The following is a 13,801-nucleotide window of genomic DNA, read 5'->3' on the forward strand; positions in this document are numbered from 1 at the left end:
CCTCTCTATTTTAACTGCATCTGGAGCGTGTACTTTTTTCATTCATTGCAGACACTAAAAGAGATCATTATACTTATTCATCACAGATGTAAAACTTTCTCAAAAGACAGTGTAATTTTCTGTGTTTGATGTGATAGTGTGTTTTTAAATTAGACAAGCCACGTTTGTTGAAAGACCTCCTAGACCTGTAATTTTACTTAAATAATAGGTTGCGAAGCACTCCATTCAACCTTAAGGATTTAAAACAGTCTCACACAAAACTAATAAAACTGAAAATGAGAGTTAAATGCAATTAAAGTCCAAGGAGAACAATTATTTCCTCAGCTGTGTTTTTAAACTGTCGATTGAGAAGGCACATTAAATTGACAGTGGTAGGCTGTTCCAACGATTTAGAGCTGCCACTGCAATAGCAATTATTAGCTAACCTCAACTGGGAATATAACTGGGAACAGCTAATAGCAGTTTTTCAGTTTTGATTCAGGAAGGGCAGAGAAGTGCAGATATATACTCAGATGCCAGGCCATTAAGCTTTAAAACATACTAAATACCAATGGGGAATACCAATTATATATTCAATTGGTAGCCACTGGAGAGATGCAAGAGCAGGGATACTTTCAGGAACCATTTAGGAGTCTGTCTGCTGTACCAGCGGCAGATGAGCAAAAAGAGACGACCCAAGTGCAAGCAGTTACAATAATCCAGCCTTAAAGGTGATAGAGAATGGTTGAATGGGGCATTAATCCTTGTTCTGTGATATGTAGCCCAAAAAAAATTGGTTGGGTCTGTAATGGCTCAGAACCTCCCTAAAAGGCTCTCTGAAACAGCTATGTTACTATGCTGGGTTTAGAATGTGTCGTTTGCCCTTATTGGCGTCGTTTCAGAGCTTATCTGGCAACCTCATTATGAAATGCAGGTAGGTGTTGGCGCTATTCGGTTGCCGTTGCTTGATTGGCTGCCCTTGCTCTCACTGAAAACAGAGTTATAGAGTAATAAACTGACTGAAAAGAAAGCTCATTCCCTTTAGATATAATAATAAAAAATAAAGGATAAAAATATATGAATATAAAATGTACAAGGTGTGTACAACAATACACAGTATCTAATATACAGAGCAACAACAGTGCAGCTTCATTAGTGCAATTTTAATGATGGTAAAGTGACTGGGGCAGGTTATGAGGTGATTATGAAGTGTTCATAAGTCCAACTGCAAAGGGAAAAAACTGTTTTTGTGACGGGAGGTTCTGGTCCGAATGGACCGAAGCCTCCTGCCCGAGGGGAGTGGTGCAAATAGTCCATGTGCAGCGTGAGAAGGGTCAGCTGTGATCCGACCTGCTCGCCCCATAGTCCTGGAGACATGCAGGTCATGGATAGATGGGAGGCTGCAGCCGATCAGCTTCTCAGCGGAGCGCACAGCTCGCTGCAGTCTGTGTCTGTCCCTGTCGGAATGACCCTCGATTGAGCAAAATTCCGACTGAAGCCTGCTCGGAATCGTGCAAGGTTTGTGAAACTGTACTCCGTGAAATGCGCAGCGCAAAGGAAAAGTCGGCGGTTGTATGTACTGGGGATACTGTTAAAAATAAATAAAAGCCATTGATCGCGAACATTGCTTTCTGGGGGAAGAATATGTAACGATCGTAGTCCGCTTTCACAGCCTTGGAAGGCACACCAGTCCCTGTTTCTTGCCGAAGGGGCGTGTCTGAAACGGGTGTGGGGGGGGGGCGATTGCTGAAAAAGTGACACTTTTTCACAAAAACGGATTGGCACTTTTTCTGGGGGATATTCAAAAAAGGGGAGTACTTGAAACAGAGGTTCTGACACTTGCTGGCACTTCGTGTGTACTCCCCACAGCGGGGAGACTCAGAACTAACACCAAAAACGTGAAAAAGATGATATTGATTCTCTATCCCCTTTAAGACTATAATGACTGTCTTCAAGTCATTACCAGATAGGGTAGATTAGTTTAGCAATGTCTCAAAAATCTACTTTTTACCACGGAATTTATCTTTGTCAGATTTTAGATCATATGACTCACAAATATCTGGCCTGGGTTTGAAGATTGAATGAATGGCTCTAAGAGGGTTACTAAACCCACTGAATTTGTCCAAGATGTTACTGCTGTCTAAAAGACAGAAATTGTGCAAATCTAATTTATCTAAATTGGACTTTTTAATGAGAGGTTGGATTGTTGCATGCTTTTAAGAGTAAGAGTAATAGAGGATCCAACAGGCACAAAAACTTTTTTTTTGAAGTGTGTGGAAACAATGTCTAAAGGATCTTTTGTGGATTTTATATGAGATTGTGTCAATAATTAACAGAAACAATCCAACTTCAAAAAAGCCATGAAGAAAAGGGAAAGCTAGAGGGGGACTGTAACCAATCTTGGAGGGAAAAAAGTTAAGGAGAACCTTGCAGATGTTAGTAGTTGACATAACAGAGAGAGGGTAGTGATGCCGAGAATAGATATAATAGTTTGAAAAAAAAATTTGTGCTGTGACAGTTTTTTTATATAATGTAAGCAACGTGAATGGTCTTTGCAACTTCTACACCCTGCTGATAATTTGTCAGACAGCTTAAGAATATCTCGTATGAGATCTGATTCTTATCTTTTTCCACTGTCATTCAGCTCTCCTGCGTAACTGCCTAAGAAAGTCTTCCCCAAATTCAGCCCGAAAAGGACGAGAGTGTCTGATTAAGACCTCATTCAGCAATCGCTCCCTGTAGTGGAGCAACAACCTGACTGACTCACAATGGACCCCAAATGGAAAAGGTTTTAAATTATCCATAGGAGCCATGGCAGGAGCTGAGTCATAAATGGTTGAAGCATCTTGGATGGATCAAGCCTTGTCCAGAAAAAACTGTGTGGCAATTATGGACACATGGGGGAAGTAATGGAGGTATGAACCAGAACTTTCAGGGTGCTTTCATACTAGAATTGTCAGAGGGAATCTGTTCAATTGGTTGGGGAATGCCAAAAAATGTGGTTTGGTTTGGTTTACTTTCACACTTTGGAAATGAGCACTGACCTGTAAGGAAAAAAGCATGAGGACAAAGAAAACCAGACTCCTTGATTGGAGAGGAAAAAACAGAAATCCATCCCCTTCAGCTGGCTTGTTCACAACAAGCAATAACCCTTGCCACAAGCAAGATATTATAGTCTTCTGACCATATATCAATAAGCGCCTGCACCTCCTTACTACTTCACATCTGCCCACAAGACATTTTCCAATTTTTTCTTCGCCTGCCTCTTTGGTTTTGCGCTGTTGGTTTGTTTTTTTTTTCTTTTCAAAATGCACTGCGCTCTATATGGCACTTCCTCTATTTGATTTGCTGGATAGTCCGTAGGGTTCATTTGCAAGAGAACCAAGACCCATGTTTTCAGGCGGACCAGAGTTTGCTTGTTTGGTCTGTACCACAGTAGCCTACAGATGACATTTCACACCTACCCAAAGACGGGGACTATCCGAGGAAACAAACTGTGGTCCGGACCAAACGTGGCTAGTGTAAAAAGCACCTTCGGTCGAGTTCCGCTGCTCTTCAAGCAAGTCGGTACAGTGCTGTTGTGTACCAAGGCTAATCAGAGGAGGCTGGTTGTACTGTCCAAGACTATTGGGTGTTCAAAGGAGGAGGAGCTGAAGCAGCAAGAGAAAATTATTGCAGTGTTTGGCAGCAGAGGCATACTTTCCAATCAATTCATAATTTTTTTTCCCTCTTATCCGAAAGGCTTCTTAATTTCTAAACTAGATGGAAGTATTAGCTTATAAGCAGAAAGGGCCATTAAAGTGACATGGGTCACTGAACATTCTGACCAATGTTCATGTCGTTTGAGTCATCATCAGCGATGAATTGTTAACCTGCCTGTAAGGGCGAGTTTTGGTCACAGGATCCAAGTTGTGAATGGTTGTGAAGCTGTCTGGGGAGGAGAGACAATGCTGCATGCTGCTGGTGCTGGAAAGGTGATACCTGAGATCATGTCCTCTGTTTAATGATTGTTTTCTTTTGTTTAACCTAGATGGCTTCCTTGACTCCTTTCTCATGGTCTATACAACAAATTATTACACTGCTTATGTGTACTCACATTCAAAGACATTGGTGTAAGTATTTGGAGTCTCATCAGGATGGTTGGAGCGGTCGGAGATCATCTGCATGTCCACTGTGCATGCCTGTACCGCCAAGAAAAACACACATACACAAAGTAAAGTATATAAGAAGGGAATACAGTTAAATCACAGGGGAACAGGTGAATTTGGACCTCTCATTGTTGGGGATAAAGTCTCCCGATAAAAATGTAATTGTAAACACTAACTTTGAACAGTATGGCATCGTTTTGAAAGTCGTGCTAATCATAGATGCAATAGACAAAAACAATAAAACATTTGAAAAAAAAAAAAACTCATTTAGGAAGCCCCCTTCCAATACCTCACCATGGTTTAGTCTACTGTCTTCTATGAAGGCACATGCACAGATTTTCACTGTGTATGATATTTCTACCACTCAATATAATGAAACACTTATAACATCAATCAGATGGCATTTTGTTTGCTCCATTACCAGCTGATATGCAGCACAGGAGATCTATAAACAATAAAATCATAACCATTAATCATCAAAACCCACCGACTGACAAGTGATTTAGTTTGAACGAAATGCTAATGTGTACTTCAATGTACCATATTTTCAGATTGGCAACAAATGCCTGCTAACCTCTGCTCAATTTGCTCTCATAGTCTACAGGATTAGGGTGGCATGCCAGTGGCCCGATCTCTCTCTCTTGCAGCACACAAAGCCTGCAAGTACCCCATTTTTAGCTGACCAACCCAAGGCGAGTGTACAGCTGAGAGTCCACTGAGAGATGACCAACAGGACCAGAAGAAGCAATCAGAATCCTCCTTCTGGAGCGCACAAAGGATTTACACCAAAGACTGGAGCTTGACTGGACACAGGACCATTTCCAACTCTTTTCTTGACGGACTGAATATTTCAAAGGTCTGTGGTAACAACACTGAACACTGGATTGGCATTAGCATCAGTACCACACAGCTAAGCTTAGGACATCTTTTGTTCTAAAAGTGCATTCTATTGGCTTGTCTTTTCTAAGGTTTTGTGATGATAATGTAAAGAATGAAAGGTTAATTTGAGTTGATGTTAGATCTTGCATCCTCTTTCGTTTAATCTGGCACCTTTAAACAGAAGTCATACAGTAACCAGTGAACAGATAGATTCCAGTTTCTTCTTGTAAATGAAGAATTTTCCTCACACACCAGAGTAAGTCATGGAGTTCCTCAGGGTTCTGTGCTTGGACCGATTCTTTTCACTTTATACATGCTTCCATTAGGTAACATTATTAGACAGCATGGCATAAATTCCCATTGCTATGCTGATGATACTCAGCTGTACTTATCTATGAAACCAGATGAACCCAATCGGTTGGTCAGACTACAAGCATGTCTTAAAGAATTAAAGACCTGGATGACTCAGAACTGTCTGCTTCTAAATTCAGACAAAACTGAAGTCATTATCTTTGGACCTGAGCACTTCAGGGAGAAATTGTCTAGCTATATAGTTACTCTAGATGGTATTTTCTTGGCTTCTCATACTACAGTGAGGAACCTTGGAGTTATTTTTGACCAGAATTTATCATTTGACTCATATAAAACAGGTTTCTAGGACTGCCTTCTTTCACCTTTGTAATATTGTTAAAATCGGGAACATCCTGTGTGATGTTGAGTGATGCAGATAAAGTAGTCCATGCATTTGTTACTTCAAGATTGGACTACTGTAATTCTTTATTATTGGGCTGTCACACACATTCTCTGAAAAGGCTCCAGCTTATCCAAAATGCTGCAGCCAGAGTTCTGATGAGAACTAACAGGAGAGATCCGATCCAGTTTTAGGTTCTCTTCATTGTCTCCCTGTTAAATTCAGAATAGAATTTCAAAATGTCACATATAAAGCTCTTAATGACCAAGCTCCATCATATCTTAAAGATCTCATTGTAAGATATTTTCCTAACAGAGCACTTCACTCTCAAACTGCAGGTTTACTTGTGGTTCCCAGAGTTTTTAAAAGTAGAATGGGAGGCAGAGCCTTCAGTTATCAGGCCCCTCTTTTGTGGAACCATTTGCCAGTATATATCCGGGAAGCAGAAACCCTCTCTAACTTTAGGACTAGGCTTAAAACTTTCCTTTTTGATAAAGCTTATAGTTAGAGATGGCTCAGGTGATCCTGAAACATCCCATAGTTAAGCTGCAATAGGCCTTGCCTGCTGGGGGGCCTCCTATGTCACACATTTCCTCACTTTGCTCTCTTTTTCCAACATTTAATTTTTCAAAAAATAATATGTACATTTGGCATCATTTTGTCATCAACTTGTGTTTTCCTGTCTCAACAGGTATCCTTTGAAATGTGTTATGGTGTTTCTTGTCCCCTCTTTTCTGTCTTCTCAAACCCCAGCTGGTGCAATCTGTTGGTTTCCTTAGCTAGGAAATTGTTTTTGAATTTGCTCTGTACTTATGAGTTGGACTAATTTTGAATGTATTTAATTAGATTTGATTGGATTATGATTACAATGAATTGAACTCCAATTGGCTTGAATTGGACAGTATTATAGAATTGCTTTAAGGTGACATTTGTTGTAATTGGCGCTATATAAATAAAACTGAATTGAATTTAATTGAATTAACATTTGAAGTCTTTGTTAACCAGAACTGGACACCCAGACAGGGATTTGAACATTTGGTGCAAATATATTTGCGCAAACAAAGAGACCAGAGATCTCTAGGTAACACAGGGGCTACACAGCCCTTTTGTTGTAGCTTCTCTGGCTAACACAACTTAGTGAGCACATGGTCACAGTCGCCATCTTGTGCCCTCACCTTCACATGATCATGGCTGCCATTTTGTCTCAGTGTCCTCCACTCTTCTCCAATACACACATCCCCACACATGCACTCACACACATGCAAACCGACTAATGGTCTTTCTCCCATTGCTTGTTTATTTTGTAAATAGTATTAGCTCAGTAGACAACAGTGTTTGTTAATGAAAGCACCTTTGATTTAATCACTGTGCCAATTTTAATAAATTATATTGTACTATCACCACCTCCAAATCCGAGACCATGGTCCTCGGCCGGAAAAGGGTGGAATGCCCTATCCGGGTCGGGAATGAGATCCTTCCCCAAGTGGAGGAGTTCAAGTTTCTCGGGGTCTTGTTCACGAGTGAGGGACAAATGGAGCAGTAGATTGACAGGCGGATCGGTGCGGCGACTGCAGTGATGCAGGCTCTGCACCGGCCCGTCGTGGTGAAAAAGGAGCTGAGCCAGAAGGCGAATCTCACTATTTTACATAACATTACATTACATTACGGTCATTTTGCAGACGCTTTTAGCCAAAGCGACTTACAATAAGTGTGTTCAACATCGGTAGGCAAAAGAACTTCAGGTCACAAGAAATCATAAGTGCATTTCCTTCCAAAACCAAACAGCTAAGAGCATAACTAGTGCTAGAGTAAGTACGATAAGTTAGGTACCTAGACAAATGGGAAGACAATTTAGAAAACAAAGACAATTTAGGAAACAAATAAGTGCGTAAGGAACTAGGACGAAGCAGGTGATGTCCTAAGAGGGCGGATCAGGGTAGTGTTTCCTGAAGAGGTGGGTTTTCAGCCTGCGGCGAAAGATGGGCAGCGACTCAGCTGTCCTGACATCAGTCGGGAGATCGTTCCACCATCGGGGTGCCAGAACAGTGACCGTGTCGATCGTGCGCAGGGACCACTGAGTGATGGGGCAGCCAGGCGCCTTGAGGCCGCAGAGCGAAGTGGTCGGGCGGGGGAGTAGGGCTTGACCATAGCCTGGAGGTATGAAGGAGCTGCTCCTTCCACTGCCCTGTAGGCTAGCACCATAGTCTTAAACTGGATGCGAGCAGCTACGGGGAGCCAGTGTAGAGAGCGGAGAAGGGGAGTGGTGTGGGAGAACTTGGGGAGGTTGATTTACTGGTCAATCTATGTTCCTACCCTCACCTATGGTCACGAGCTGTGGGTAGTGACCGAAAGAATGAGATCGCGGATACAAGCGGCCGAAATGAGTTTCCCCCGCAGGGTGTCTGGGCTCTCCCTTAGAGATAGGGTGAGAAGCTCGGTCATCCGGGAGGGGCTAGTAGTAGAACCGCTGCTCCTCCGCATCGAGAGGAGTCAGATGAGGTGGCTCGGGCATCTGGTTAAGATGCCTCCTGGGCGCCTCCCTGGTGAGGTGTTCCGGGCCCGTCCCACTGGGAGGAGGCCCCGGGGAAGACCCAGGACACGTTGGAGAGACTATGTCTCTCGGCTGGCCTGGGAACGCCTCGGGGTCCCCCCAGAAGAGCTGGAGGAAGTGGCCGGGGACAGGGACGTCTGGGTTTCTCTGCTCAAGCTGCTGCCCCCGCGACCCGACCCCCGGAGAAGCGGAAGATAATGGATGGATGGATGGATGGATGGGTTTCAGTTACCATAATTTTCTGTTACTGACATTGATTGTAAGTGGACACACAATGATTTGATTGTATTGACACCAGTGTGCACCTTTGGGTGGTGTATGCCATAGGCCAGGGGTTCCCAAACTTTTCCATGCCAAGGCCCCCCAAACAGTATTAGCTTCTGGCCGGGGACCCCCTTTGCAAACCACAGACAATGCTACAAAATACATAAAGAAACATCAACTTTTTGAACGTATTTTCTTTCTTTTATTCACGGACAGTAGCTTGCTGTGTGAATGCAGCCTGACTAAATGCACTTCTTTACGTCTGAAGAAGTCAACCGTTTTTTCGGACTCTGACGGATGTTTTTGTATCAAGTGACGCTGAAGTTTCGAAGGTTTTGAACACTCATTTGAGAGGGTCCCCAGACAGAGGACGCATTTCGGGCAATCGTGGCCATTTTTCTGTATGGCTGTAAAGCCAAACTTAATGTATGCTGCCTCATACTTTCTGATTTTAGTCGGCCAGTTCTTTCAGTCTCTTCCAAGTCAAAAATCTGTCCATTTTGGCTAGCTACCTACACGCTGGAGCAGAGCAGCTTCAGAACAGGCGCAAATTGCCAGGTCTACGATGTTTTGACTGGCAGCCAATCAGAAAGACAAGCATGGCAAATAACATTTCGATATGATATATTATTATAAATTGTATTTTACAATACTGATTAAAAAAATTTGACAATTTTTTATGATGTTTAAAAAAAATTTAATTCTATTTTTTTATTTTTGCATTTTTTTCTTATCTTCACTCCAATTTTCTGAGGCCCCCCTAGCGCCCCCTGGCGGCCCCCACTTTGAAAACCACTGCCATAGGCGACACGTCTATATAACCAAATGAAGCAATGTTTGATCAATCGTGAAATGACCTACAGGGATTAAAACTATGGGTATTTGTTACATTTCGTGATTTATGTATGATATGTTTTAGTAATTGTAATTCACATTTTGTCCAAAGTGTTGAAGTTTAAACTTTAGGAATACGTGTGATCTAGTTTGTCCATGTACAGTCACTGATCATTTTTTTTCTCCCAGAGGGGATGCTCTCATGCACTCAGTCAGTAAAAAAAAGAAAAAGGTATTCAGGCTTTTACTGGTGCAAAAGTACTACAACAACACTGTACAAGTACTCTTTAACATGTGGTGAAGACCACTCACTGTGACTCTTAGAATATTCAATTTTAATCTTTTTGTGTAAAGATTTTAATCATTATCTCAATGAACACAAGAACAATTTCCTAAATTTTCACAAGGCTGAGTTTTATAGAACACTTGTTTAACTCCGTAACATTAAGGTTAATAATATAACTTAGATCACAAAATCTTCAGTTTTACTCAAATTAGTTGAAGCAAAAATGAATTCATCTGGCAACAAAAACTACTACATCTAGTTTTTTGTATGACTGAATGAATGAACAAGTTGGCAACATTGCAACATCTATATTTTTCCATTTTTAAGAACGTCTTTTAGAGCCTGGTGCTGGATGGAGAGTGATGCTCAACTTTTCTCTTCCGAATTCCCCATAGGTAATTGATTGGGTTCAGAACAGGAGACATACTTGGCCATTCAATTATCTTCACCCTGTTCTTCTTCAGAAATGCAACAGTAGCTTTAGATGTGTGTTTTGGATCATTGTTGTGTTGGAAAAGTTCACAACGCCCAAGGGCATGGAATCATGGTAGCATCTTCTTTTTCAGTATAGAGCAGTACATGTGTGTTCACAATACCGATAATGAAATTCAGCTCTCCGACTGCAGCAGCCCACACTGCCACCAACATGTTTCACTGTAGGCACAGGCATCTTTCTTTGAAATCCTCACCTTTGCGACACAATACAGTTTAGAAGCCATCAGTTCCAAAAACAGTGATCTTTGTCTCGATCACTCGATCACTCCAGAGTATAGAGTCCCCGTAGTCTTCATCTTTTTCAGCATGGGCCCTGGCAAATTCTAGGCATGCTTTTTTTGTGTCGTGGGCTTTAGGAGAGGCTTCCTCCGTGAACGATGACCATGCATGCCATTCCTCTACCACCTCGTATGGTGTCACTCCAGTTTGGCTTTCTAGTTCTTCAGCTAACTGCAGTGGACTTGCATGGCGATTTTCTTCAACCCTTCTCATCAGAAGACACTCCTGTCGAGATGTTAACTTCCGTGGTCAGCCTGGACGTCTGTGAGATGGTTGCACTTCCATCTTTCTTAAGTTTTTGGATCCCTTTTGCAATAGCATTCTGACTGATATGTAAAGCTTGGCTGATCTTTTTGTAGCCCTCACTTTTTTTGTGTAAAGAAATCATTTTCTTTTTTCGGGTTTTGTGACATTTCTCTTCCATGTGGTGCTATTGCTGACAGCATGGAATGGGAAGGGGTTTTTCTTTGTTAATTAATTAATGTCCTTTTATAGTCACCTGCATGCTGGAGACCTCTTAAATTAATAGACTCACCTGTGGTGGAATTCTTGTGAATGAGAATTTTCTTAAGTTTGGCTTTTCTCCTCAGACTTTAATTGGGGCGTACTTATTTTTGCAACATTTTTGTAGTATAGTATCCCATAGAAAATCTTCATTTTGAAAGGACACTCAAGGTTTTCTGACAAATCTGGTGGGGTGTACTCATTTATGCTGAGCACTGTATCTAATGCACATAAATGTAGAACAGAAACATCCTTATTATTATGTTTGTTCTGTTGCTATGTATCATGCTGTAATAAATGGAATTGAAGCTTATTATTATCATTATTGTTGTTATCATTATATTTGGAAGGCTGATTATTAATACACAGTTATTTTCTACGACTCCATCACAAAGTTTGCCTTTTCCTATTCAGGGTCGCGGAGAGGATAAAAGCCTATCCCAGCTGCCATTGGACAAGAGGCAGGGTACACCCTGGACGGGTCACCAGTCCATCACAGGGCCAACACAGAGACAAACAACCACACATATTCTGACTCACTCCTATGGTCAATTTGGAAACACCCCATAACCTAACATGCATGTTTTTGGACAGTGAGAGGAAGCCAGAGTACCTCGAGAGAACTCATGCATGCACAAAGAGAACATGCAAACTCCACACGGAAAGGCTCAGCTGGAATTTGAACAAGGAAACATCATGCTGTGAGGCAACAGTGCTAACCACATTAGCATGTGGCATCAAGCCAGCTTAGAGAAAAGCACAGTTGCAGAAATTAAAGAATAAAAAAGGTCTGACATTAAAGTAGAAATAAAGAAGAGGATGACTGTGGAGACGATGGCTGATACAGGTTAACGCACAGAAAAAACAGAGTTGATGGCTGATATTTATATGTAATTTTGGCAAAGTATGCAGGCTATACTAACGCCACAATGAAATACTTATTATTGTCCTACACTGTGAGGCTGAAACTAGGGAGACTGGTACTATGGTGACCTCGCCATATACCATTTGAGTCAAGTAGTGTTGGAACCCACACAAAACTACATTTATCAAAACTTAGGAGTGATTCTTGATGCTGACCTTCATTTTCAGATGCACATTTCCAACATTTCAAAGACATCTTTTTACCATATCAGAAACATTTCTAAAGTCCGTGGCATACTGTCCTTTCATGACTCTGAAATATTAGTACATGCACTCGTTTCCAGTCACTTAGACTACTGCAACGCACTTTATCCAGGCTTAACTAAGCAAATGCTACATAAAATATAGCTGCAAGCAGCGATGTGGGGGTCCTAGCAGTATGGCTCAATAAGCAATTGGCTTGGGCTGCTCAGGAATGCGTTGTGAGTCCATGAACCAAGTTTGGCATCGATACATCAATGCATCGCAGAGATACGGCCAAATGTCCCTTTTGCGCGTCGGCGTAGAGTTTGATTGGCTGCGGTTAAACGGAAGTGAAATAAAAAAATCCACATGATATCTTATGTGCGGCTTGGTCTGAAGATTCTATGTGCCAAGTCCCGTGGAGATTGGACAATCTCAGTGGCCTGAAATGGTTTTTGAAGGTTTTCGATTAAATTCAAAATGGCGGAAAATTCAAGATGGCGCTGATGACGTCATGATATGCGTTGACCCCGTCTGCATCCAGAGATTCCAACGGTACCTCATTTGTGAAATTTAGACCAAGGGGTCCAAAGATATGAGCAAAAATGCATTTTTGCTATATATAGCGCCACCTATAGGTCAAACGTAGGGTGACCAGATGTCCCGAAAAATTCGGGACAGTCCCGAATTCTAAGCTTTTGTCCCGAATCCCGAATCTGGCTGTACTTGTCCCGAAAATTAAACTTATGCCAAATAATTACTTTTTAACCCCAGGTAAAGTACACATCTCAAACTAATGCTACTGCCGTCTGTGCCACCTAGAGGCTGCTTGCTTGCGCAGCCCCAAATGTTAAGTGGCTGCGTGCTGCCCCGGCTACAATGTATCTATATTGTTATCTTTAGGACATTCTAATTCCATTCCATTGCAACAGTAAGCGCGAACAATGACCGGCGCAAAAATTCACTTTCACTGACACACAATAGCTAGCGAAATGGCAGACGAAGAGCCACACCACCGAGCAAAAAAACAAAAGCGACAATGCAGGTACAGGAAGGAATGGGAGGGCAAATATTCATGGCTTACAAATGCATTGACGGATGAATTTAAGGTGTTCTGTAAAGTGTGCAGGAAGGAGTTTCCCACGGAGGAGAATCTGATGTTATAGTGCGTTTTGATGTTTTGTACGTTCAGTTCGTCATGTTAAAAGTTAAAGTTAATTTTAACTTTCATGTTAATTTTATGAACCCCGGAATTTTGGACTGTGTACGTTATACCAATACACTGGAACTTGCAATGATATTACCGGAGTGTGCGTCTTTTATTGCAATTATACCCAATCTACACTAGAACACCGACGACAAAGCATTTTATTACTGTACATGTAAGTCAGCCCACCCGCACACGCGCGTATGCATGCGCGCGCGCCCCGTCCCGAATTTCAGCCAACCTCATCTGGTCACCCTAGTCAAACGTCACCAAACTTCGTTGGCCTCTTACCGTCCTGGTCATGAGTCTGTGTTATAAGTTTGACGTCATAACATCAATTGGTTGCCAAGATATGGCCTCACTTCCGGTTTGGCGGCATCAACCTCGAGTTTGATTGGCTTTTATGGAAAATCAGAAGCCTAATTAAAAATTCCACACGATAACTTTTGTGCGGCTTGGTCTTAAGAGTCTATGTGCCAAGTCTCGTGAAAATCAGACAATCTCTGTGACCTGAAATGCTTTTTTAAGCTTTTTGATTTAATTCAAAATGGCGGAAAATCTAGGCATACGCAAATTG

At 41.9% G+C, this 13,801-nt stretch overlaps 1 protein-coding gene across 2 annotated transcripts in view; it reads right to left on the reverse strand.

The window, feature by feature from the left end:
- Nucleotides 1–13,801, reverse strand: part of ptprz1a (protein tyrosine phosphatase receptor type Z1a) — a 144,390-nt gene that overhangs the window by 33,633 nt on the left and 96,956 nt on the right. For both annotated transcript variants that reach the window (XM_075469295.1, XM_075469293.1), the window contains one exon: nucleotides 4,076–4,160. In XM_075469295.1, coding sequence (XP_075325410.1) covers nucleotides 4,076–4,160 — 85 coding nt within the window. The remainder of the gene's footprint in view (nucleotides 1–4,075; nucleotides 4,161–13,801) is intronic.

Source organism: Odontesthes bonariensis, chromosome 7 (assembly GCF_027942865.1).
Source record: "Odontesthes bonariensis isolate fOdoBon6 chromosome 7, fOdoBon6.hap1, whole genome shotgun sequence".
Taxonomy (NCBI): Eukaryota; Metazoa; Chordata; class Actinopteri; order Atheriniformes; family Atherinopsidae; genus Odontesthes; species Odontesthes bonariensis.